General features: G+C 41.6%; 1 protein-coding gene across 1 annotated transcript in view; it reads right to left on the bottom strand.

Annotated features, from left to right (window-relative positions):
• Window positions 1-233: 233 nt before the first annotated feature.
• The window catches only part of nek7 (NIMA-related kinase 7), a 61,396-nt gene continuing 35,830 nt past the window's right edge, over window positions 234-25,799 (bottom strand). Inside the window, exons 6-11 of the mRNA XM_025064481.1 lie at window positions 22,822-22,918; window positions 22,115-22,122; window positions 20,800-20,911; window positions 14,103-14,197; window positions 4,233-4,346; window positions 234-1,101 (exon numbers count right to left, since the gene is read on the bottom strand). Of these exons, the coding sequence (XP_024920249.1) occupies window positions 991-1,101; window positions 4,233-4,346; window positions 14,103-14,197; window positions 20,800-20,911; window positions 22,115-22,122; window positions 22,822-22,918 (537 nt within the window). The 3' untranslated portion in view covers window positions 234-990. The remainder of the gene's footprint in view (window positions 1,102-4,232; window positions 4,347-14,102; window positions 14,198-20,799; window positions 20,912-22,114; window positions 22,123-22,821; window positions 22,919-25,799) is intronic.

Genomic DNA, 25,799 nt, shown 5'->3' with positions numbered 1-25,799 from the left:
TATTGTTGTGAAACTGATGCAACACAAGTCACTGACGTTCTTCAGCTTCTGCCCAAAATAAAAAGGGTTTGTTAAAAGGGGAACAGATCGTACACAGCAAACGGACACAGCAACGCTAACTCTCTGGGTCTAAGGCACTCGTTGGTCGTTAAGGTTTTAAAAACCAACACCACGTCATTTACCTTTTACTTTGTTTAAGCTGCAAAATGTAGAAGATATTTTGGGGTTTGTTTTTTTGGTTGTTTTTTTTTGGGTGACAAACAGGTAAACAGCAAATTCACTTTTGTTAAACTTTGTCCCGCCGTCTTCAGGCTGTCAAACTGAGACGCTCCGTGTTTGGTCTAAAATAAAACCCAACACTCGTGTCAAACGGCCTACATTCACAGACATCCGCCCATGATTTTCCACCCTGTCGTCTATACCATCCTTCGCCTTTCTTCATACATCCCTTCACCTCCACCACCAGGAGATAACGCTCACCTTTAACACCACATTTCAATTCCTCTACATTTTCTCATCACACCAGAGTCGACATCATATTTGCATAGATAATTTGTCGGAGTTCAATACTATTTTTTTTCTCTCCCTTTCTATGTAAGTTTTTTAAAAAACCCTAGTGCTCACTAATAGCAGTTTACTACATGAGGAGACGAGTGAGTGTGAGACCAGAGCAGGAGACACACACACACATGTCTGAGCTCCTTCAGCGCTGTAACATAAAAGTGGGAGAAATGTGGGGCCAGAAATGGTTTTGGTGTGGGTCCTCCTACAGACTACATCAGCATCCTAAAAATAACATTTGCTACACATGTTTTCTTTTTATTGTAAGAAACTAAACTCTGGAGTAAGTTATTGTGTGAAAGCTGATAGACGTTTACAAGTCCAGCATGGAGAAGCAGAGGAGGAGGAGCAGCAGGAGGAGGAGGAGGAGGAGGAAGAGGAGGAGGAGGAGAAGTTCTGCGAGCTATAAAGTGAGTAAATCTTCGGGGCTTAGCTGCCCTGTGTGAGGCTCTGCATGTGTTTGGCAATGTCGTACACGTAGGTGATGTCCGGCCTCTTCTCGGGGTCGGGGTTGATGCACATATCTACCAAGTTCCTCAGCTGTTGACAGGGATCAGAGGGGAGTTGGTGGGGGGGGAAATAAGGACGTTATTGAAACTGCATCACAATCAGACATATTGTAGAAATAATAAAAAAATAAAAAGTAAACCAGATACTTTTAGTAAATGCAGTACAACCGGTTTGTTACTGCATGTCAATGTGTACTGTCTTTTTGAAGTGCTCAGAATATCACTGCAAGAGCTCTGCAACATTAACAACACCACTGTGCTGGTTTAACTAACAGTAAATACTAATTATAAGCCTCTGCAACATTAACAAGTTGTAATTAACTAACAGTAAATACTAATTATAAGATTCGGCCTCTCTACGCATTAGTTGCTTGAGACTCGTGGTGCTCAAAATGTGGTACCAGGTCCACTGGTGGTACCCGGGGAAATTTGAAAATATAATTTTGTGTGTTACTTTCTTGTATGTCTGTATAATTGGGCAAATAATTTAATTAGATTCTAAAATCAACAGGTTCATGTCACGTTATACTTGCAATGATATGTTGAGCAAATAAAAAAAAAAAACCTTAAAAATCTATATTGGACCAAAGTTTGGTCCTGTTGACAAACAACAGCTGTAATGGTTGAAAACGGCTGCATTTTTATTCCGACACAGATCTGCTTATATATTTTTTTGGTCTCTGAATAATTCACTTCCATGAAAGGAATAATGAACCAACAGGTAAGTGAGCTGAGACAAAGAGCCTCAGTTACTGCACTAATCACTTTCTGGTCTGCTGAATACACTCCTCTACCCCGGCCTTCTCACACTCACACACACACACACACACAGCTGCCACTCAACTGCCATGCAGAGACAGCACTTACACTGAAGCTGAGCAGGGCGGATGATTGGAGCAGATAGATAGACAGGCTTGCAGGCGGAACAGCCACCGCCATCATTAAAAAAAGAAGAGTATAAAAGATGGAGAGGAAGAGGGAAAAAAAAAAAAAAACATAAATTCTACGCCAGGTCGCTATGGTAACCGTCCACTGACGGCCGCTGTTGCATGGCACCAGCTTGGATGGCTTCTCGTCAGCCTATATCTATGTGTGTGTGTGTGTGTGCGGTAAGTGAGAAAGTGAGAGAAAGATGCAAATTCAGACAGTCTGAGAATTAGTCCCACAGAATGGCAGTGGCGGTGGGGGTGGGGGTGGGGGTGGTGCTTAGAGGTGGGGTGGCGGGGCAGATATGTAAAATATTCATGTGCTTCTTTGCATGGAGAGTGGGGTGGGGGAGTGTCAGGTGGAGAGGGGGGGGAGTGGGAGCTGGTGAAGGGAGGCATGGGGGGGGGCAGATACGGAGATGGTTAAATGACACAACAAAGATGAGCAGCTGACAGTTTGCTGCCGATCCTTCAGGAGCATTGTTTACATCCAGACAGGCGCTGCAGGCTCCCCCCTCATCTCCATCTCTCCATCGCCCTGTCTCCCGCTCTATCATTCCCTCTCTCCTTCGCTTTGTCTCCCTTTCTCCTGGATGGGGGTGACATGTGGGGCAACACAGCGGCTCACTGTGGTGTGCGTGCAAGTGTGTGTTTGTGTGTGAGAGAGAGAGAGAGAGAGAGAGAGGAGGGATATACAGCAACAAATACAAACTTGCACACCATCTCTTGCATATACAAAAACACAGAGACACAGACAAAAGGGTGACAAACAACCTGCACTTAGGCCGGATCAGCCTAATGAAAAAAATACTGCAATATTTAACAGGCACAAACACGTAAACAACAACAGAACCCTGAAGTGGAACGTGGCCCGACTGTGAGGTTGTTCTGTCAGAACACTGATTGGCCGTTTGTCCAGCGAGCTCTCTGGACAGTCACTGACTGACCAACCATCAGGTCTTCAGGATGAAGAGAGAAAACTGGTTTTCAGAAGATAAAATATATTGACGGGCAACTCGAGGAGTTGACCAGATGATTGACGTTACACCACAACATAATAATGAAGAGCTAACGTCAGTAGATAACCAATAAAAAAACAATCCAGCTCTACAGAGCCTGAGACACATGAATATATATATATATGTATATATACATACATTTCATACATATATACACATAAATATATGTATACATACATATTCATATATACATATATACATACACACATATATATATTATATTCAAATGCAATTTAAGGCTTTTTTCTGAAACCTGTCGTAGATGAACCCGGCTCTCTGCTGCCCCCTTGTCCAGGCTAAACGGTTGCAGCAACTAGTCTCATATTTGGTCCACGACCCATATTTTTGTTTTTATTATAACAAACGCTGTGACCCCTGCAGTTAAATGTTATTAAGAATGAGCTTCTGGTTCACAAAATTTGCTTCAATTTTTTTTTTTTAAAGTGCAAAGGTAAACACTTTGCCTAAAACGTTTGCACAGCGCTCTATTTTATTATATACTTATATAATCAAACACAGGCACTTTTTTTTTTTTTTTTGGACACAGATTTTCTCACAGAGCAAACAATCAGTGTTAAACCAGAGCTTCCAGCTCGTGTGCATGTGTTTATGGGTTTGCTCCACGTTTTATATTTAAAGGAAAAAGACAGAGCAGCGAAAAGAGAGCCATGCACTCAAACGGAACCTGCAACACAAAGCCACGCACATCCATACACATGTCACAGCCAATCAGCAATGAGACAATGTTTAACTACAGCCAGACTACAGGACCTTTTTTTTTTTCTCTCGCATGAAAAAGTCTCCACAGAATTACAGCAGATGATTTAACGTTTAGTTAGTGAAACACGACACCCGGGCCCGTTTGGTCTGACCCCTCACTGTAGCACAGACCACATGCTTTTCATATGTGCGTTTAATTTACAAGCGGCTTAAAATCATAGCTGCTCTTTTGATCACTAACTTACATCGTGTCTCAGACAGTTGGGAGGATTGCACTGGCTAAACAGTCAGTGAAGGTAAAAATCAGTGCAACCGCTAAGCAAAATAAACAACAACATGTGTTTCCTGAGAGAGTCAATTAAACTTTGTTCTTTTTTTTTTTTTTTTTTTTTCTCCTTGGAAAAAAGACTTAACACGAGATATTTCAAACCACAGAGCAGGTCCAACGTGACTCCATGCAGTAGCTGCTGAAGGCAACCTCCTCTGACAGTACTCACCTCCTCTGAGTAGTGATCTGAGGGGAGGGGGGGGTAGTCGCACTGTTCTATCTTCTTACAAAGGGAGTATAGGTTCATCTTGTCCCCATAGAAGGGGCTCTGTAGGGCTGCCATCTGTGAAACAGACACAAGACCAGAAGACGGATCATGAAAAGACGGGATGGAAACATCAACAACAAAAACAAACATCAACAGCAGATACACATCAGAACGCACTAGGAGAAACCAAGGGTTAAATGACAGCTGGTGGTGATAACCACTGATAACTACTGATAACCTCTGATAACCACTGATAACCACTGATAACCTCCGATAACCTCCGATAACCTTCGATAACCACTGATAACCTCTGATAACCTCTGATAACCACTGATAACCACTGATAACCACTGATAACCTTCAGTTCTCCAGGACGGACGGACGTCTGACATTTGTGCCATAATCGCAGCAGTTTTCAGATTTTTCCTCCATTTCTTTGTAATCAAGTCAGCGATGGACTGAAATTCAATTGAAAATTGAATTTGCTAAAAAAAAAAAAAACAAATTCCATGTGTTTCCTATGTGTAGTTTTTTTTTTCCTGTCTCCTGAGAGGAGCATGACTTCCAAAAAGTCTGCAAGACGAAAATGAGAGGAAACCACAAAATAAAGAAAAGTAAGAGGAGAAGGGACATTTCTGTTTGTTGGAGCAGCTAGGAAAAAATTCATCCTCTAGTGATTACAGGCAAAACAAAGGGACGGAACCAGAAAAGACAAAAAAAAAAAAAAAGAGAGGGGGGAACAAAGAGTCATCAGCTGTGTAGTGAAAATAGGGAGACAACCACGCCACGGCAGTGGTCCAAATCCCATTTTTGACCATATGTTGACCACATCTGATTATTATACGACAGTGTGAGCAGAACAAATCAGATTTTTCATGATTCGACCCAGGCCATTCTCACATGTGGCCCGAGATCGGACACGTTTTCAATGTTTTTAAGAGTGACCTCTGACTTGGCGGTCACATGGGGGGCTGGGGGACAAGATTGTGGTCCACCTGGACAGTGGTCTGTGACAGCTCAGGTCTACAGGACAGCTGGGTCTCTGATTGGTCTCTGATCCGACACCCCAATCTAACAAACAAATAAATGAAGTAATTAAGTAATAAAGATTAATGAAGAGATGAGTTGTTAAAACACCTGCCGTTATATCAATAAGGTCAGTGTTTTTTTTGACTCAATCCCCAGTTTATAAATTATATCAATAAGGTCAGTGGTGTTTTTTTGACTCAATCCCCAGTTTATAATGTTATTTTAAATTCTAATAAATGTCGGGACAGTGGAGCAGATAAGACAGAGGAGATGTTTCAGCCTGTGGACGATCTCATTCATTTACAACTACAATTTTTAAAATATGGCTGTGGCTCAGCGGGCACCGAGTTAAATTTGGCCGAGGTTCAAGTACAGCTGTGTACGTCGGTGGGCACAATACTTAACCCCAGGTAGAACATTGCACCGCAGCCATTTATCAGGACCGGCATCTGGCATAGAAAGCGTGTCAGTACCTCCTCGGTGGAACAGCCCAGAAAAAATGGAGCGTGCAGAAAGAACACGATCCAAACACTAGACCTGTATTTTTGGGGCATAAAAAGACTTTGTACCAGGTGTTTAACCAACACTGTACGTTCAGTCTGTATTTCAGCTTTAGGTCGTGACCTGTTCAAGGGAATTTGAGGGATTAATTCTTAATTTTCCGAGGGTTTCATACAGTTCTATCTGTTGAAAGTTTGTTTCTGACAACATTAGACACGTGTTTTCTACATTTTACCAACTTCCACAACGTACGCATTTGCGTCAAAGACGCTCGGTCCAAACTACCTGTAGGGTTGAGTGCGAGTGTCTACATCAGTTTCACTACACCTCAGCTTGAATGTGACCTTGATTAGTTTTTTTTTTTTTTTTACACTTGTGATGTGTTAATTTATTACAGTGAGTTGGTGGCAAACTGGAACCAGGCGCTTCAGACAAAGAAAACAGTCAAACGAAGATATCAAAGTGTGTACATGAAATTTGGTTATTTATTCCCCCCCGCCCCTTATATTTTTAAATATGTGTTTGACAGGCTGCAAACTGCCGGTGTGAAAGTAGACGAGAAAAGTGTCTCCACTCATGGATCCAGATGGAAACGTTCCCTACAGAAAGAAACCGCAGCCTGGTGTGAATGTACGTCGTCTGCACAACGCAACCCAACAAAACACGTTACAGGATGTGTGAACAGGACAGTGAGGGACAATCGTTCACGGCAGGAGCTTCCTTCTACGGCTACGGTAGAGAAGCAGCACCGAGTGTGTGAATATTTTACAGACAGCGTTTACTTTTAGAAATGTATAATTTCTGGGCTAGCAGCGTTTACCGTTTGCCTTCTTTTAGAAATGTATAATTTCTGGGCTACGAAAAAATACACATTTGGCTGAGTTTCAATATCACATTGAGAATCTACTTTTTTTTTTATAAACTTGAGTGCATTTGTCACGTCCTGATTCATGAGTACCCAGAACTATGGTCGATTTAGATGGACCCTCAGTAGTTCCCAAACAAAGGGGCGTGGACCATACTGCAGCGATGATACAATAAGGCAAATTAATTTCACTCTCAACATTTTCTTTATTTGTGTGAAACTGACCTTAATTTCAATATAACTGCCTTTGTTCAGTTGAGAAATTGTTTCAAAAAAGTTTAGCAATGATAGAGATCGAGATGGTTGGAATCACTGCTGTAAGGCAACAGCGCTCACCACCATCCACTGTGCGGCCCTACACCACTGATTGCTAAAATGCTGTCTCTTTATTAATGACCGAGCCAGTGGTTAGTACAACATAAATCCCTGAGGAAAACAGATTTAAGTTTTCCTTGTTTTTTTACCTTAGGGGAGTGCACTAATGCCACCTAGTGGAGACATGTTTTTTCCAGTGTCACAGTTATTTGTGAAAGAAATGGTAAACAAATGAGGAGATTTCACCAGAGCTAAACTTGGCCTCCACTAAAATGACAGAGGAATTTATTCTAATAATAAGAATAACAATTATTCAATAGAATTTCTCCAGAAAAACTCCAGAAACAGTCACCAATAACACGTCTGCTGATTTCTCCAGGGAATAATTGCAGGGAGTTGTTATTGGAGTTATCTATTTTTGTAGCCATGATGGAAACCTTTTGACACTTACCAAAAAAAGTGCTGTTGAAGTCAGACCAATTTAAAGTCATTTCTTCAATTTCCCATCCCTACAGAAAGATGTGTCAAGCTTTGATGGTGCAGAAAGAGAAAAGTTTGACAGTTTGCCCCTACGTATGTCACAGCCTCCAGTGGGCAGTGAGGTCCGGGCAACATTCATCACCCCTCACTAATTTCATCCATTAATCAAAGCCTTCCGATGAATACATGAAGATGAAGACCAAATATGAAATGATCTCCCTCCCTCCCTCCCTCCCTCCCTCTTCCTGTGGACAGCTCTGCCCCTCTGCTCTGGTAATTGCCACTGAGACTGGGCCCAGCAGGAGTGTGACAGTGATGAGTTGTGTTTGGAGACGTCTGACACTGTCAGCAGTATTGCCCCTTCATTAGTAACAAAACCTCTTACTGTTCCCGTTTCCTTAAAGTTCAGATTGTAATGTATGATGATGGGGAAAACAGCCATTATTCACACACATGAACGCACCGTCCTTTCAAAATCTATATACTCGGGTAGTACACGTAACAGTAGGGGGCGTATCTCTAAACTGACTTCTCCCAATGTTCCACCAAGAATCATGATATCTTCATAATTTACTGTATATTTTTTAAAATACATTTACCAACACCAAAAAACCATCTGATAATTCCTGACTGGAATGGAACTGCACGGAAAAAAATCTGCTACAAATTCTCTCCTGAACTGCTACTTCATGTGCAGTTTCTACAGTTTTATTTTATACACAAAATAATTAGATTATTCTTCAGCTTATTCCGTTCCAGGGTCATGGGGGGGGGTGGGGGGGGGGCAATACCAGCTGTCAACAGGTGAGGGCAGTTCAGCCCTTGGACAGTTAGTGATAATGTGTGAAGACTACAAGAGAGTGGATGCAGCTACAGACGTATAATTAAAGCTCAGATTAAACCGTACTCCAAACGATTCTTCTTCAACAAGAAAAAAAGAAAAAAACGAAGTAAAGTATAAACAATAAAACAGTGATCATCAACTGGAGGCATGCGGGCAACATCAGGCACGCCAAACCATCTAATTCGGCCCATGACTATGAATATAAAATGTGTTCAATTTTGTAAAAAAAAAAAAAATTTAATAATATATAAAATGGGTGATTTTTATTTTAATTCATTATTCATTATCTGATCTATTATCTATCATTCATTCGTTATCTGAGTGTCTGGCCCCCAAGGTCTCTGTCCAGGGGTGACCCCTGGTGTGACCCCTGGTGTAGACTATAATAAGATGTTTGTTTAATTTTTTTTTTTTTACACATACACGGTCTAACGGCGTACCTTTCTGTGTGACGGACAGTTAGCACTTCTCCATAACTCACCTCCGTGAGTAGGTAAGAAAAAGAGAGGCGGGACAGGAACACACACACACACACACACACACACACACACAGGCTGCCTTCTACACACACCAGGAGGCGAAGGGTTAAACAAGAGCCCGTCGTATTTTCATGCATCTTCTCCTTTTGACAGATGAAAAATGTCAACTGTCCTGTTTGTATTTGGGAGTTTTTGCACTATTCATCTGCTTCATTAGTGCCTGCTGCTCCCAGCCCCTGACAGCTGCGGGCCCCGTGCTCTCTCACACACACACACACACACACACACAGACATGAAAATGCAGGCCCACACACACACACACACCTACTCCATTTTCAGACTGTGTCATCGCAGGGTTAGATGATTGACTCACTCTCTGACCTCTACATCCCTGGTGTGTCGATGTGAATGTGTGTGTGTGTGTGTGTGTGTGTGTGTGTGTGGTTCATTGATATTCGAAAGACATACAATGCACACGCATGCCTGCTGTCTGCTTAGGGGTGTGAGCTGCTGGTGGCAAAAAAAAAAAAAACACACACCCACACCCACACCCTTACTGAGAGATGAATGAAAACACACACGCAAACAATCTGTTTTTGTGTGTTTTTGTGTGGACTTCACATGGACATAATTGATTCAATAGCACCTTGACCTAATAATTACAAGTATATGTGTACGCTCAATAATCAACTCAGGTTTTATACCTCTTCAAATCTCAACTAAAGCCCCCTCTCTCTCAGTGGGGGGGGGGCATTAAAATGCCCCAATAATAATGGTATTTTTTTAATGGTTCCCACAAGTATATCTGTACCAGGAACACACACACACACACACTCCTTTGTTCCCCAGGTCCTCCTCAGCTGGCCCAGTGCTGCCCTCCTCAGACCATCCATGCACTTTGGAGCCAGAATCACTGCCCATGTACAAGGAATACACACAAACACACACACACACACACACACACGTGTGTGTACGTGTGTGTTCACACACACAATTAACAGTGATCCAGTTCACTCTCTCCAGTCTCTCTCCCTGTGCACCAATTAAAACAAGGAGCTGAGAGAAGCTCCCGTCCTCTCCCTCTGCCCCCCCCCACCCCCCCCCCCCCCCCCCCACACCCCCCCCCAACCTTTATCCCTAGAGCTCCTAAAGCCTGGGACCAAAGGGCTTCTCACAAGTTCTCTCTCACTTAATTATGAATACACATAGAATTACCAGCATCCGCCACATCAAAATAAACACCTAAATGCTAACACACACACACACACACACACGCATACAAGACAGGCTCGTACTTCACCTCTTTACCTCCCCGTCCTTTTAAAACACTCTCTTTATTCCAAGTACACACGTAAACACGAGCGCAGAGAGTCAGAAAAACATGACTTTTTTATGTTCTCGTCGGCCCTTCATGTGGCTTTTGTGATGATATATTAATCAAGGCAATAAGTCAGCGAGCAGAGACAGTCATTAAAAATATACCTCGAGTACACCCAGTGGAGTCATTACGTCGCCGCTTCAACACAATAAAAAAGAGAAGAACAGACACGGGAGTTGAAAGAGCGCCACACAGTTCCACGGGAAAAAGACAAAGACTCCACGACCTTGTGCTCCGTCTTAAACTCACTGTCGGGATTTGAACTGTGGAAGATGAAGAGCTTTCAGTATTTTCTGGCAGACTTTGTGAGTCTAAATGATCAAAATGTCATAATGTATGTAAAATACAAAGGAGTTACAAGTGGAGTTGGGGAAATCTCTGAACCAACTCAACATATATTCATGTGCCTCGATTCATTTCTAGAAAGACTGAGGTCTTGTTAGTCCAATGGCTGTGAGGACGGTTGAGCCGTTGTGATAGACCAGGATTGAAAAAAAGTTTCTTCAACAGCATTTTAAATCCAAATATATGATGCTTATATGCTTTTACGTTCCCTTGCCATTTCAGGAGGTCCTCGGTTTACGACTTCCTCGATGACTTGGTCTTTCCTCTGATCAACGGCGTTAGAACGACTTTTGATCGACTATGTCGTCAAGCGGTCCCTACATAGAGGTTTATAAAGAAGATATTGGTCTTTCCTCTGATTTACGGCGTTAGAACGACTTTTGGTCAAATATGTCGTCAAGCGGTCCCTACATAGAGAAAAGACGACTTTGTTGATATTCACTGGCTGTACTCCACAGAACAGGTTGTGCTACATTCACTGCCTTTCATTTGCGTTGTTTTTTTTGGGTTGAATCCATCTTCAAAACAGAAACACCAAAACTAAGAGCATCCTCTAACCACTGCCCACACACCTACAGATTTACTTTTAAATGTTAGAGAGAAAACCACAGTAAAGTCAAGTAAAAGCCAACTGCTGGGAACTCGACTCTTTGGAGACTCATAAACCAAACAGCGAGACACGAGGCGGACGGACAGGAATGAAACAGGAAGTGAAGGACGGGACATGGACGCAGTAAAAGGAACGGAAGTCTGAGCTCCGTACAGGATGGAGATACGGTTCTATGAAGCTCCTCCACCAACCTTTGTACAACCACAACACATGCATGGTTCTGTGTGTGGGGGGTGAGAACCTGTCGATGTAAAGTTGTTCTGATGTTGAGCCGAAAACAGAAAGAGAGCGAGAGAGAGAGAGAGAGAGCCCAGAGACTGAGGTCTTATTGACTGACGTGTGACTAAACTCCAATATTTTCTAGGTCAGAATAAGAGATGACCCTGACGGGAGCGCCGTCCCTCGTCACCTTGGTGAGAACGTTTAGGTGAGGGAGCACAGGGCAGGGTCAGGTGATGTAATGAGGTCAGACAGGAAGAGAGAAGATCAAACAGAATAGAAGATGAAGACGGACGCTGATACGATGACCAGATATTGACAGACGGACCCTTCGGACCTTCGCCCAACCCTGGGGCTCAAGAATGAGAAATGCAGGCCTCACTCAAATGGAGCTGTTTCACACATAAGGAGTCCAACTCTCTTGGATACAAACACTAACACACACACACTCAAAAAAAAAAAAAACCTAAGCTCCTTCTGTATGTCCAGAGTGAAATCAATGAGCACCAGAGAGATCAGGGAAGGATTTCTATGTGAATTTCTGATGCCTGAAGGTTAAGTGAGGGAAGGAAAAAGAACACAGAGGGAAAACCAGCAGAGGGGAGGAGAACAGAGCAGAGAAGAACGAGGAGGAGACGGTTCGGGAGAGAAGGAGGCAGGTTTCCTGACACCCAACGTACAGCAGAGCCCTTTCACCAAAAAAAAAAAAGATGGCGAAACAAGGGTCTGTTCTTCAAAGAGAATATGCATGAGGCAGTGGGCTCTCCTCTGGTAACAATAAGGCTGTAAAATCTTCATCTCCACAGGCTCATGCATGGCTCACCTTGACCTGATGGTTGGAGATCTGTCTGTGCTCCTGTACCCACAGTAAGTCCTCTGTCAGAGTGCACCCCCCCCCCCCCCCNNNNATAACCCCGCTCTCACCATTTGTTGTTCTGCTCTTCCACCCCTCCCTCTCCGCTCCCCCTCTGTCCGACCGTCCATCTCTTCTCTCTGTACGCTCTCTCTCTCACGACCTGAACCGCCCCTGCCCTCACCCCTCTCTTTTACCTTCCTATACTGGTCTTATGCATTTATGTGCCTTTTCATCTTTAGTCTCAGTCTTTTGACGACCCTTTGGGAATTAAAGGTCTCCTCAACTTTTTTTTTCTTCCTATTGCTCTCCAGGTTTTCTTAACTGTACCTCAGCATCGCATTTTTTTTTCTATATAAAACTGTCAAAGAAAAAAAAAGCATTGAACCCAGGCTGAAATGGTGAAGTATAGTATTTCCTCAAACAAAAAATATAGAATAAAAAATAAAAGATCTCCAATGTTTTAAATGGTCAAAAGGTTCAGTAGGGATTTTTGTTGTTGTTTTTTCCAGTATTTTTAATAGTTGCGACCACACAATATTCTCGTTGTATCTCAATTTAGGAAATCCAGTCGTTCACAGCATTAGAAAGTAGAATGAAAACAATTTTCTAAAATCAAATTTATCACAGAGGAGCTGTGGATTAATCCCAGTTATTCATAATAAATAAAAAAAAGTCAACACACATATAGTTCAGGTAGATGGACATGTTTGACACCTTTAAGTTGCCACCTGTATTTTTTTTTCTAATTAATTATAAAACCATTAATATTGCAATTTTACTATATCAAAGTAAAAACTACTACAACTTTTCACATAAAAATATTTGAAGTCACAAAAAGTGCACCGGTTCTAACAAAATAACCTGCGTGAAATCAGTTTTAATGAAGAGTAAAAGTAGCAACTTCTGTCCACCACACATTAAAAATCCAAAAACAGAACATGACCTGCAGCACCCTGTGCTCTCAGCCAGCCACAATGCATTGTGGGGAACTAATTAGCATGAAGGACTGTGGTCTCTGAGCAACCATGACCTACAAGTTGAGCTCAAACTTCTGCCTGGTGTTATCAGCACCTCTTTGCCTGAGGCGCTGTAGAGCGCCTGCACTCACCGGTGCGTTGAAATGCAGCCCCAGTGATCAGCAGCTCAGGGGAGTCGGGAGAGAGAGAGAGACGTAGGGGGAGAGGAGGGAGAAAAAAAAAAAAAAAAAAAAAAGGTGGGTGTTTCCTTGGCCGAGAGTGTGCCTTTGAATTTGTGCTTGTCTGTTTGTATTCAGCTCATGTGACGGCTGGCAAGGTGAAAAATCAGATTGACTGCTATCATCCGTGTCCATCATTATTCTGCCCCTCGCTCGTCTGCCTTTGTTCCCTGCGCTGTGTTCTCCTCCCGGGGCTTGTCTCTATTCGGTGTGGTCCACAGCCCTGTGGTGTTTCACTCCCCACTAATCAAACTAGTCAGTGTCACTGGGCCGCCTCATCTAAAACACATGGTCATGTCAGTTCCCTTCACTCAACAGCTTTTCAACGTTTAGCAGGTTCCTCCACAAAAGAACTTTAATTCAAAGTCTCTCGTGGCCTTGGCGGGGACAAGAGTGGGACCCATGGAGGAATACAGTGGAGGAAAAGTAAAGAAGAAATCTTTTCCAGGTGATATTTTTAGCTTTGTACAAGTCAATAAAGCGTGCATCAATTTTGTTTGCATGACTTAAGAAGATCATTGTTTGTGCAGAGTCAGAGGGAAAGCACCAACATTTCTTACAATTCTCTGTAACATGTGGGTCTGAGGATGGTTTGTTTGTTTGTTTGTTTGTTTACATGTGTGTCTGGGCCAATGTGTTCTCGTGTCACTCCTGCAGTCGACTGCAGGGTGACAGTGTGTGTGTGTGTGTGTGTGCACACATTCCCAAAGTTTACCTCATACAGCAGGCATCCTAGCGACCAGATGTCAGACTTGAAGTTGTATCCGTTTTCATGTATCCTCTCTGGTGACATGTAGTAAGGAGTACCCACTGGAACACAGGCAAAGGGGAGAGGGAGGAGAGGAGGGTGAGGGCGGGGGTCGAGGAGGAGGAGGAGGAGGAGAGGGGAGAGACAGACAGATGCAGGAAGGGAGAACAAGACAAAAAGAGAGCGTGAGTGTTAACATTTTGCAATGCAAACCCCTGCTTCCCAACGGTTCATCAGCACCACTGACACAGCTCACACAGTACAGAGGAACGGGGTGAGGAACAGAGGTGTCGAATGTGTCACACTGACACATTCTGAGGCTGCAGTGCTCAACATGTTTTTTAAAAAAAGAACAAAAAAAAAAAAGGAAAGAAGAAAAAAGGACAGAGACTTCAGAGTGGATGCCGACCTTAATTTGACCATGACGACCTTTAACAAGTTTGGATATCATCACGTGCACCAATACGGTGCATGCAATTGCAAAAGTACCGCAAAGTTACGTACATGTGTACAGCAGACATACTGGCACACACAAACTACACATAAATCACTTCTGATTACTCAGACTCGGTAATGATCTGAAACAGTAGTCGGTAAATATGCGCAGGCAACACTGGCGGAGCCTGGAAGGTTGGCCAGCTCCTGGCTCTGCTCGTGAAATTCAAGAATCCCAACCTGCCATAGCGACTGGCCGAGCTCCAGAGAATCAGATCGTCAGGAACCTCAGCGCGACGCTACGTCCACGACACACCGCAGAAAGCTTTGGAGATTTGCTGCTTTCTTTGCTAATTGTGACGCGATGCTTTCGTCGTTCTGCTTTCTGTTTGGGGGAATTTCTACATGTAAAAGTCGAAGGAGAAAATCAAGCTGGGTTTTTTTTTTTTTTTACATTAATCGCATATGTTTGAAGAATGGAGAATGTTTTTTTTTTTTACCCGTCTTTTCACGCAAAGTTTAAATCTGTGCGATGGCCTGAAGCAAACATGCGTATTAAAGGCTTACCTAAATACAGAGAAAGTCACACAGAGCGCGCTGGATTAGGACTTTCATCAGTGACATTGATGAATACGACTAAACGCGTCTCTATGTGTGTGTATCTTAAAGAAGCTTTACGTGTCAGAATAATCCACATCGTCCCGTTCTCCTGGGTGTTGTTGCCATCTATTTATATTCCTACTGGGCGATTCTTCCTGAGTTCAAAGTGGGATTCCTACATAAAACAGACCCCAACGCTGTGTAATAAATTCTACTGAATTTGATTATGGTCTGCTTTTCTGAAAAGCCGTGCGAACGGCGTTCCTCGTGCTAGTGTTGTCCGGTCTGCTGCAACTGTTGTAATTAGAAGTTGTGATTAGAAATAAGGAAAAGAAGTTTTTAAGTTAAGTTAAGTTCTGGTTGAGATCAGTTTGGTCTTTCTATCAAATCTGGCAACCCAACATGGGTTACAGCATGTCTGTGACTCTAATCTGAGTCTTCTCTGTCTTATATAAGAAACACTACTAAAATTGTTGTTTTTTCCTAACACACTAGAACTGCATCTTGATTAAATCTTACTTTATTTTTCTATAAATGTTTGGTTTTAACACTCTAGAACTGCATCTTGATATCTTACTTAAATCTCACTTTATTTTTCTATAAATGTTTGGTTTTGTGAGTCATTTTTTGGTTTGTTGATTTCTGTGACTTGTCCTAAAAGTCGAGAAATCAGAGTTTTTGTGTTTGGTTTGTGAGACGAGAAAAAAAAAACTGAGGACAAAAAAAACAACACAGTCAAACAGAGCGGAGAAAACCGCAGCTGGGTGCAAACACACACACATTATAACTGTAGTTACACACATTCATTAGGACCGCGCAGTCCTTTGACTGCACGGGAGGAAAGTTGAACTAATGTAATGGCAATTAATGGAGCTAAGACAGAGGAGCTATTAGTTTTGAAGTGTAAGGGAAGTCCTTTTAATTTCTGTGCACATCTAATGAGTTGAGAAAATAGGCTTTTATCTTAAAGGTGCGCCAGTGAATAATGAAGTGTTACCTGTCGTTCCAAAAATAATCAGCCTCTGCACAGCCAGGAGCAACGGAGAGCACGCAGAAGAACAAACAGGGAAGGGGGGATTACGGCTTTTAATTGGTCATCAGGTTGAAACTGTGCCTTTGTGTTAGCGTGTGTGTTGTTAGGGTCTCATTGAACAGTCTGAACATGTTCCCCTAACATTCATTATTACATGATTAAAAGAATCGGCGTCTCTATGCTAATAGTAGGAGGTTTTTTTTTTGTTTTTTTTTTCGTTTTTTTTCCTTTTCGTTCTTTTCCTAAAGGCTGCAGCGCTGGTTTCCAGCTTCGACAGAAAGCTAAATTTATGGAGCATTACTTATTCATGCCGGTAAATTGAGAGTCATGTTGAGACTGATTTCAATTGTGGTGGATGTATATATGAACATGCACTCTTTTCTTAGCCTGTGCAGCTCATGTGTCAGTGTGTCGGAGGTTCACAAAGGTACAAAGACCCCCACAAACCCGTCTTTTTAATTCAACACATATTACATTTGGGAACTTTTAAAGACAACGGTGCCACCGTCCTCCTGCTTTGGTACCATTTATCACCTTCCTGATTCTATATAAGACGCAGACATCTGAAAGACATCAGTGGAATCTTGGACCTCCAGTTAAATGACTATGGTCCTCAGGTTTGAGACCCCTGGTTTAGACTAGTTGAACACCTAAACTAACTACTTCACTCTTCACATTAAACACAACTTAGTCCCAGTTTGATATGATAGTCTTAACCATACACTGTATGATACAATTATATTCCTTTCAGTTCACTAACAACACAGCCATGTGAAAATGACGAGAAACCTTAAAAAAAAAAAACCTTAAAACTGTTCTGTCTGAAAAAGTTCAGGCTTCGTCACACAGCTGGGACGTTTTCTCTAACTCTGTCTGTCGTCTCCACTTTTAGGTGACAAACTACAGGTATTTCGTTCACGACTCACATTCTTGGCTTCTTCAAATAACTCAATAATAAACACGTAACCAAAAAAAAAATTATTTTTTTTTTATCTCTAACATCAGCCTCTCGTTTTTTTTCCATTTTCCCCTTAACGTATCGTTATCACCTTTCTCATTACTGGTGTTAATTGCAGGTATATTACAGTACTTACAGTACGACTGCCAATTGGCTAGTCTCTCTTACTCTTCTGTAATGAGTGCAGTAGCTCTTCTGTTACTACTCGGTTTTTTTGCTCTTTTATCTTTTACACTTTAATCCGGCTCTTGTCATATCACTTCCTACTGATGCCGTGCCCTGGAAAGCACCAAGTGCGGAGTGGGTGTCTTTAAAATACCTCTCTTTATTTTTGGTCCCACGGCCCAAACAGAGACGTGTGTACGTCTGAGGACGAGTCGAAGGGAATTATAATCAGCTCTTTCATATCAGTGCGCACGGACTGAAGTGGACATGGGTGTGTGTGTATGTACAGCCCAACATTTGTATAGGAGATAAAGTCAGTCAGTGTGTGTGTGTGTGTGTGTGTGTGTGTGTGTGTGTCTGTAGGCTGCTGAGTTGAAAGCCTGGGAGCTGACAGGCTGTATGCCTGGACCTCCATCTCAGCTCCACTGTTCAGCTGGGTGGCTGAGCTCATTACAGACCCACGCTGACACTCCATTGGGCATACGAGCACATGTACGTGCACACAAACGCACACAAACACACACACACACACCAGGCCTCTGCCTCAAATCCTTTCTATCTCTCCCTCTCTCTCTCTCTCTCTCTCTCTCTCTCCTCCCTTTTCCTGTCACACTGTCATATTCTCTCCTCTTACTTTGCTCCCAACTTTCTTCTTTTCTTTTCTCCTCTTTCTTCAGTGTCACTCTGTCACATCCTCATCTCTCGCGCCAGCAGACTCCACCTTCCCTTTCTTGTTTCTTTGTCAACCATTCTTTTTTTTTTCCTTCTTCTTCTTCAGTCTTTTCCTTCTGACACATCGCCTTTTTTCTCTCTTCCTCCCGTTCTTTGTCTGTCTGTTCCCCGTGTTGTCTTGTTGTCTCTCAGTCTCTGACTCTGGTTTTCTCACCCCTCCCTTATCCTTCTCATTCACCTTTACTGGAAGTCAAGGAGTAGAAAAGAGAAGTACACGGCGGCAGGACAGAAGGACAGGTGACACTGGATGACAGACGGTCGGAGCAGATTGTAATAAATGTCAAGAGGAGACGTCGGCGACGCACAACAAATCCCTTGGTGAGAGGTCAGGCCCACCTGAAACTGGAGAACCTGATTCTGCAGATAACTCATGAAAAGGCTTCACAGCCTAATTATTGTTTCTTTTTTTTCATGGTGATTTTATTTGACCTAATTAGGGAGACTTTAACTTGCCATAACCAACGCCAAGAAAAAAACAGATTATACGACACAGGGAATCCACGTATTCACTTGCTTGTTGGAAAATGGTTTTCTTCTAACTAGAAAACCAAGAACTCTCATCTTACATGTGTTTAATGAAACTGGGAAACGTGTAACTACTGGAAGAAATGAGAAACGCTTTAGTGAACACGGAACTATTATCGGAGAAAATCTGGCATTCTGCTTTTTAGAACAGTTTAAAACTATAGGAAAGATCAATTATTTCACTGGTTTGCGACTGTGTCTTGTTTTTACACTTTTATGGAAACTGTTTTTTTTTTGCGACTGTGTCTTGTTTTATACCAAACACTTTTATGGAAACTGTTTTTTTTTTGTTTGTTTTTTTTACATACAACCTGTTAAAGGTTGGGATTTTAAGTAATTAACTGTTTTTTAGCTTTCCATGTTATCATGAAGAAGATAATTTTTTTTTACTAAAATGTAAATTTTTAATTTTAATTTTTTTAAACACTTCATTCTTACCACTTTATCCTTCATATAATTAATCTTATTAACCCTGGAGAGTTGACCACAAACTGACACACAAAAACCATTCACACTCCTATTCACACCTGTGGTCAAGTCAGAGTGAACATTTAACCCTATCCTGTCTGTTCTTGAACTGGGGGAGGAGTTTGGGCGTCAGGTGAGAACCCATGTACACACACACACACACACACACACACAATACTCTCTTTGATTACAGATTACAAATCAGCTCAGTTCCCAAAAGAGTTAAATACCGTCACTGCACACCGTCTCCTCCCCCCGCACAGAAACACTACACCCCCTGCAGGGCCCAGACCCCCACTTTGGGAACCACTGATCCACAGTGTGGACCTCAGATTTAATTAGGCTTAAAAAAACACACATCAGAAACATGAGATTATTGATAAATACTGGGACAGACAATACATGTACAGTAAACTCATGTCTGAAACACTGGATTTCCCTGTTATTATATATACTCAGCAGTTCATAGTCAGATGTTTTTTTTTCCCAAACACAAGCTCATCTTTAATGAAATAATCCCATGCTCTGATTTAATCATATTCAACAAAGATTTCCCCTGTGGTTCACATGAAGGGCTGCTCTCTCCCAGCTAACCTGTCGTCTGCTGCAGCTGACTATGTCCTCTGCCAGCCTAAAGAGGGTGCTGCGGACTCAACGTTTAATGAGCAACAACAGGCGTTTTCAGCCAGCTCTGCTGGAACCGATGGAGGATTCTGCTGAGTTTATCATGTGATTCACACGTTCAAAGCCTGAGGTGCTGCTGCCAGTCGCTGCTGCTGCTGCTGCTGCTGCTGCTGATGTAAAGGAGGCTGAGAATAGTCCACCGTTTGTGGCAATAACAACTCAGCACGGAAGCATCACTGCAGCATATATATTCCTGTGTGAAATTCAACTTCTTCTGGTGTCTGTGACTGAAATACGTGGTGTAATTCTTGACACATTGTCCACTGACTGTATGTTGAAACAAGCAAGGCCTTAACGGTGACTCTCGTTTTTAATGTGAATAAATATCTGATGGTCACATTTCTTCTTCTATAAGGACAATTTTCTGTTAGAAAAAAAACAAAACACTTCCACTGAGAATAAGAATACATTAGTAAAGCTGTACCATACAGCTGTGATTGGAACAGATGGGTTACAAAAATAATTATGTCTTAAACAATTCGACACCCTGAAAGTAAAGAACATGTGTGTGCATCTGCGTTAACACCAGTTTGTTACAGGTGTGGAGAAAATGTCACTGAACGCATCCCACAGTCTGTATGTGCTTCTATTCTAACGTTAGTTACGTCAATCTCAATGAACGTCAACGTCACAAACACTTTTTTTTTTAAGTTAGACCTAAGTTATTGTATTAATTTGTGGCATCACTTCTCACTGAACTGGAAGAAAAAAAATGGAGTGTTTCACGATTTCATTTCCCAGCAGTGACAAACAGCCATCGGTGCCAACAATGAGTCTGATTGTAAAGTTGGTCAGCGCGTTTTATGACACACAGTCACAATCAACCCTGTGTGTTTTGGCCGGGCTCTCGCCACTTTTCATCTGTGTCAGGGTTAAAGGTCAAGGCAACAGGAAGTAGCTAAGTAGTCTATGAAGGGGCTGGGCACAGACCTGGGCCCCGGCAGCACAGACATGACGCATGGATCTGGGCTAATGAAACACATCCAACACTGGGTGATTACTGGGGGCCTGCTCTGCATGTGAGCATGTGTGTGTGTGTGTGTGAGTGTGTGTGTGAGACTAACCTGAAAGATGAGCAGCGGTAGTTTTGGAGCTGAAGAATCGTCCCAGTCCCAGGTCTCCTAGCTTCACTACTCCTGTAGCTGTGATGAATACGTTGGCTGGTTTGATATCTGGAAGAAGAAGAAGAAAGAGTGACGAGAATACGGATCAAACCAAGGAAACACCTTTTCAAATGCTGTTTCATTCTGTTTTTTTTGTATTGATAAAACAAAATCCAAATAACACAGACTGTAAATACATTCCGTTATATTGTTTTTGAGAAGGATCATTTTTAACTTTAAAAAGGAAAAGTCCATTTAGACAAATCTTGTTTTGTGAATTTGAACAGCACAATAAAGTTGAATTTGACTTTTGTGAAAATAAATTATACATACAATGTTTCCAACACATTTTATTAGTTTTTTTAACCTTTGTAAATAAACAACTTTAAGCAAAAAGATTACAACATCAAGATAGACTTTAATGGAGAATTCTTTAGTCTTGAGACTTTTTGACTTCCCTTTTGTAATTTTTAAAGTGGTCATCCTAGTTGACGTGGATGTTCTCAACCCATTTTTGATGCTTCCTCCAACATTACCTCCACATCTTCCTTTGAAATGTACCGCTCTTGTGTAATTGTGAACGGCTTTTGAGGAGGCAGTCGCTGTTAAGTGGTCATTAAAGGCCAGAGCACAGGATTCATTACTGTTTGTCTGCTCTGATCAGACTCTGTGATGGTGTGTGTGTGTGTGTGTGTGTGCCACATAAGTACATCACCTCGATTATAACATCCAGCTGTGAATGTTTTGATGTTGGAATAAAAAAATGTCATGATTTTTGCCTCTCAACTGTGAATATGTTCTGTTTGCTCCTGGGTAAAATTAAAATGAATACATGAATACATAATTCGTGGACACACACTGGATTCCAAATTAAACATCAAATAATGATGTTAGACAAAAATACTGTTTTTACTCCATTTTATTTCTGTGTCCGTCCTGACAAAAACCGTTGGTGACCACTGATATAAGTACAAACCCTATATTTTAGCTTTAATGCTGATAGATTTAGCTTGAGGTAAATTTGACCTTCAATTCAGCTAGGACAGTGAAGGCATCACTGACCTCCATCAAAGTAGTTTGGATTCCCTAACCTTAGTCAGCCAATCAGAGGCGGCGAAGATCAGGTCCTGTGTAACTCTGGTGTGGTAACAAGGAAGGTGGTGGGTTTTTTCGAAGGTGGTCATTAAATAACGAGATGCATGAGAACAATTGGTGGATCGCACTGAGCCTCTGGGCTAAACTAGTTTGAGACCCCTGCCTCAAGGCTTTGCACGAAGTGCATGAAGTCCAAAGAAAACCAAGGGCTTCTGACTGTCACGGTCTTTTCCCCACAGAAACCCGACCTGAGCTCCATCAAATATTTATGAGGAGACGTTAGGATTAAGAAAGCCAAGACTCCTGTGTCATCGCTGAGTGTTCTTTTTGGAGCGTTGTTAACAAGTCCATGCCAAGTGGACACATGTCGAGGCGTGTTGGATTTAAACATTTTCAATGTGAGAGTGTATACATGAATTATATTGGGGATATTTCATTATTTATATCTACCATTCAAGGAGATTCTGAAGGAAGTTGCCCTTCCTTCCTACTACCAGGACCATAATTTATTTAATACACAAAAATATTACATATCCAATGCACAGGAGTTTTGACCAGAACCATATGTTGAACTGTTTATTGTATATTAAAAAATATTTTTGTTGTATCTTTATATAAGAACTTTTTATTGTATCTTTTGTTGTATCTTTACATTTTTTGGTATTATAATTTGCATTGGTTAATTTATTTGTTTAGAAAAACTCAATTTTAATTTTACACAATTTTGTTTCTATGACAAAGATTTGCTGCATTTGTCACTTCCCTCCATCTAACATATAATAATAATAGATAATCCAAAATCTATTTATTCTGTTCATAAAAAAAACAACAACAATACAGTTAGGGTTGAGTGTGTGTGTGTGTTCAACACACACACACACCCCACATCTCTCCGGGAGTGCATGTGTTCGAGGGCACTGCAGAGCTGGACAAAATACTTCCACACTGTTCTCTCAGGGATGAGCCTTCTTTGCTTCTTAAAGTGCTGTGAAGTCAATGCAGAAAACACACACATGAATACACAACACACACACACACCCCACATGACCCTGAGAGCACAAACATATAAATTAGTTTAACAGAGATGGAAAGGGTTTGTGTTGCACATTTAAAAAAAAAAAAAGAACAAATTTAAAGATGGTAGCAGAGTCTCCTGTCTGTGTGCGTTTAGGCAGCATCCATCGTTGGCCTGCGTCCTCAGCCCTGTGACTCCACTCCTAATGCAACACAGACCCCGCTCCTCTACGTCGGCCGCCTATGTCTAACCGAGCACCATCTCATTTTCTCTATGATCGACAATGAAAAGCACATGCATTCCTGAGAACAGGAAGCAGAAATTTGTGGTACCTTCCAAAAGTCTCCCATCTGGCACACAGCTCAGCTCGGAGGGTCAGTACGACTCCTCAGTCGCACAGTAATGACATTCACATAATCCTCAGTTTTGCTTTAAATCAACAACTGTTGATGAAAAAAAATGCTTCAGTTTTATGATTTTTTTTTTTTATTTCAACTGACCTTTTTGATCAATTAGACAGAAAAAGCACAAATCACAGAAAATCTTTCTGGCTCACACGAGCTGCATGGACGTCAATGACACGTTGGTGTGTCGTCAATAACATTGATTTAGAGATATGTGCAGCGAGGAACCAGTCACTGAGGCCACAGTCTACATCCTAGGATGACACGTTTGGTTTCATTAGTATAACATCTATAGCAGTGATCATCAACTGGTCGTCACAGAACCAGATCCAACCGGCTGAAAAACGTCCAATCCGGGCCACGACTGGATTCCAAAACAAACATCAAATAATAATCTTTATGACTTTTATATCATTTTATGATATTGAGTGTCCGGCCCTCAAATTCTCTGGCATTCCGACAGCTATAGTTGGTGATTCCTGGTCCATAGTATGTTATGCTGAGGGAGGTGTACAGCTCTATAGGACAGAGGAGCTCTTCGTTATATTCAGCTCACCTGGTGTTTGTGACCTGTGTGTTACAGCAGTGGTTCTCAAAGTATGGAACATGACCACCTGGTGGCACTAAGCAGATGATTTGATGTTATTTATTTTCATATGCTTTCCCTGATACATAGGCTAACAATTTATTTAGATGGAAGAAATATTTTTAGTACTTCTTATACTATGCTATGAGTTGAAGAGAGTAAGTCTGTGCTGCAGTATTTTCATGTTAGTCATGCTGGTGGGGTTTTTTTTTCTGAGGTGATACCCAGCATGAAAAAAAGTTTGACATCTACTGAGTTAGAGGATTATATTTATCCACAACATTTATGTTGCAGCAGTGAACTCAACTCATGGACCGGGGTTTGTCAGCTGTGTTTGTTGGTGCCCAGTCCAGAGGAGGGAGGATTCTAGTTTGTGAACAGTACTGCAAGTAGGAATTTGTTTTTCTTTTTAGATTTTTGCATCTCAGTTTTTCTTAAGCATTGTCCTTTATTTCTCATTTAAATCTGTCCACGCAGCTTGTAGATGTTAGAAGATATGTTTTTATAATGGAGATAATCCACTATTTTCTAAAAGCATATCATTTCAATACAAAACTCTTACCAGTGATTGGTCCACATATGCTGCCCTGCCTATGTCAAACTGCATCTTTGCACACATTTTAATACATGAAACATGGCTACGCATCCAGATAATTAGCATTTAGCTTTCACTAAGATCAGTAATGGTAATACCTGTTTAAGGTCTAATAACAGGATGGAAAAGATATAGGGCAGAGTGGAGATGGAAGGCAGGAGATAATGGTGAGAAATTCAGAAAATAAGACGGAGAAAAGTGAGCATGAAAGCGAGGGACAGATGTAGAGATAGATGGAGGGATGGAGGGATGGAGGGATAGACCTTGGCCTACATGGAAACAAAGCATCAGTGAGGAGGCATTCTTCCCTTGCCCTCCCATTTCCATATCAGAGGACTGTTTGATGTCAATGGGGGAGCACTAGACATCCCACCAACACCACCACCACCCCCACTCTCTTCTCTATGGCTTTTACAGCAAACACTGCACATGCAATATTCCGTAAGCGCATGCAAATCAAGGACTATTTGATTTAATTTGAATTCTGAGATGGTCAGAGAGCGAGAGAGTGACGGAGAACGAAGAAGGAACGGAGCAAGAAGAAGAAGAAGAAGAAGAAGAGGGAATATCAAAAAGAATAAAAAATGCTAAAATCATGCATGGCTGGGTCGGTCTGTTATACATATGGAAAACTGCCGTAGTCTGTTTACATCAACTGGCTACCGAGGACCTGAGGCTAAGCTTAGTAAACACCTCTAGACCGTCGTGATGGGAAAAGAAATTATTTACGACAACGCAGAAGACAAACGGTTTAAATTAAGGATGCCAAACGTAAGGTCCTTGGTCCAACTATCGCCCGCCTACTACGGCTTTTAGATGTATGTAAATACTTTTTTTTTTAAATATTATAAATCTTAAAATATGTTTTTATACAATGCTGCTCCTTAAAATTTAAAATGAATAATTTACAACTTTGTAATCTGTTTACAAAGTCAGATTCATTGACTTTTGTTCATTTGTTCCTAATCATAGCTTCCTCTAATGTTATTTTACATACATATGTAAAAAGAGCCAAGGTTTTTGTGTACTCCAGGTTCAGCTGTTCAAAAATAATTCACCTAAACAGTTTGAATGTAACAGATGAACCAAGAGTGAAACCTGGAACAACAACGGAAGTGCCTCCACGGTCAGGAAAGAACCTCAGTTTGTGAAGTAGTTGATGTAAAATAAGGCTGAGCCTCATTATTTTTATAACCTCAGGAAACACTTTTATGAAGATTCTATGCTGTTTTTTGTACAATCCCATTTAGAGGAAAACCAAAAGAA

Source organism: Cynoglossus semilaevis, chromosome 2, assembly GCF_000523025.1.
Source record: "Cynoglossus semilaevis isolate Cse_v1.0 chromosome 2, Cse_v1.0, whole genome shotgun sequence".
In the NCBI taxonomy this organism is placed as follows: Eukaryota; Metazoa; Chordata; class Actinopteri; order Pleuronectiformes; family Cynoglossidae; genus Cynoglossus; species Cynoglossus semilaevis.
This window is presented reverse-complemented; position numbering and strand designations above follow the sequence as displayed.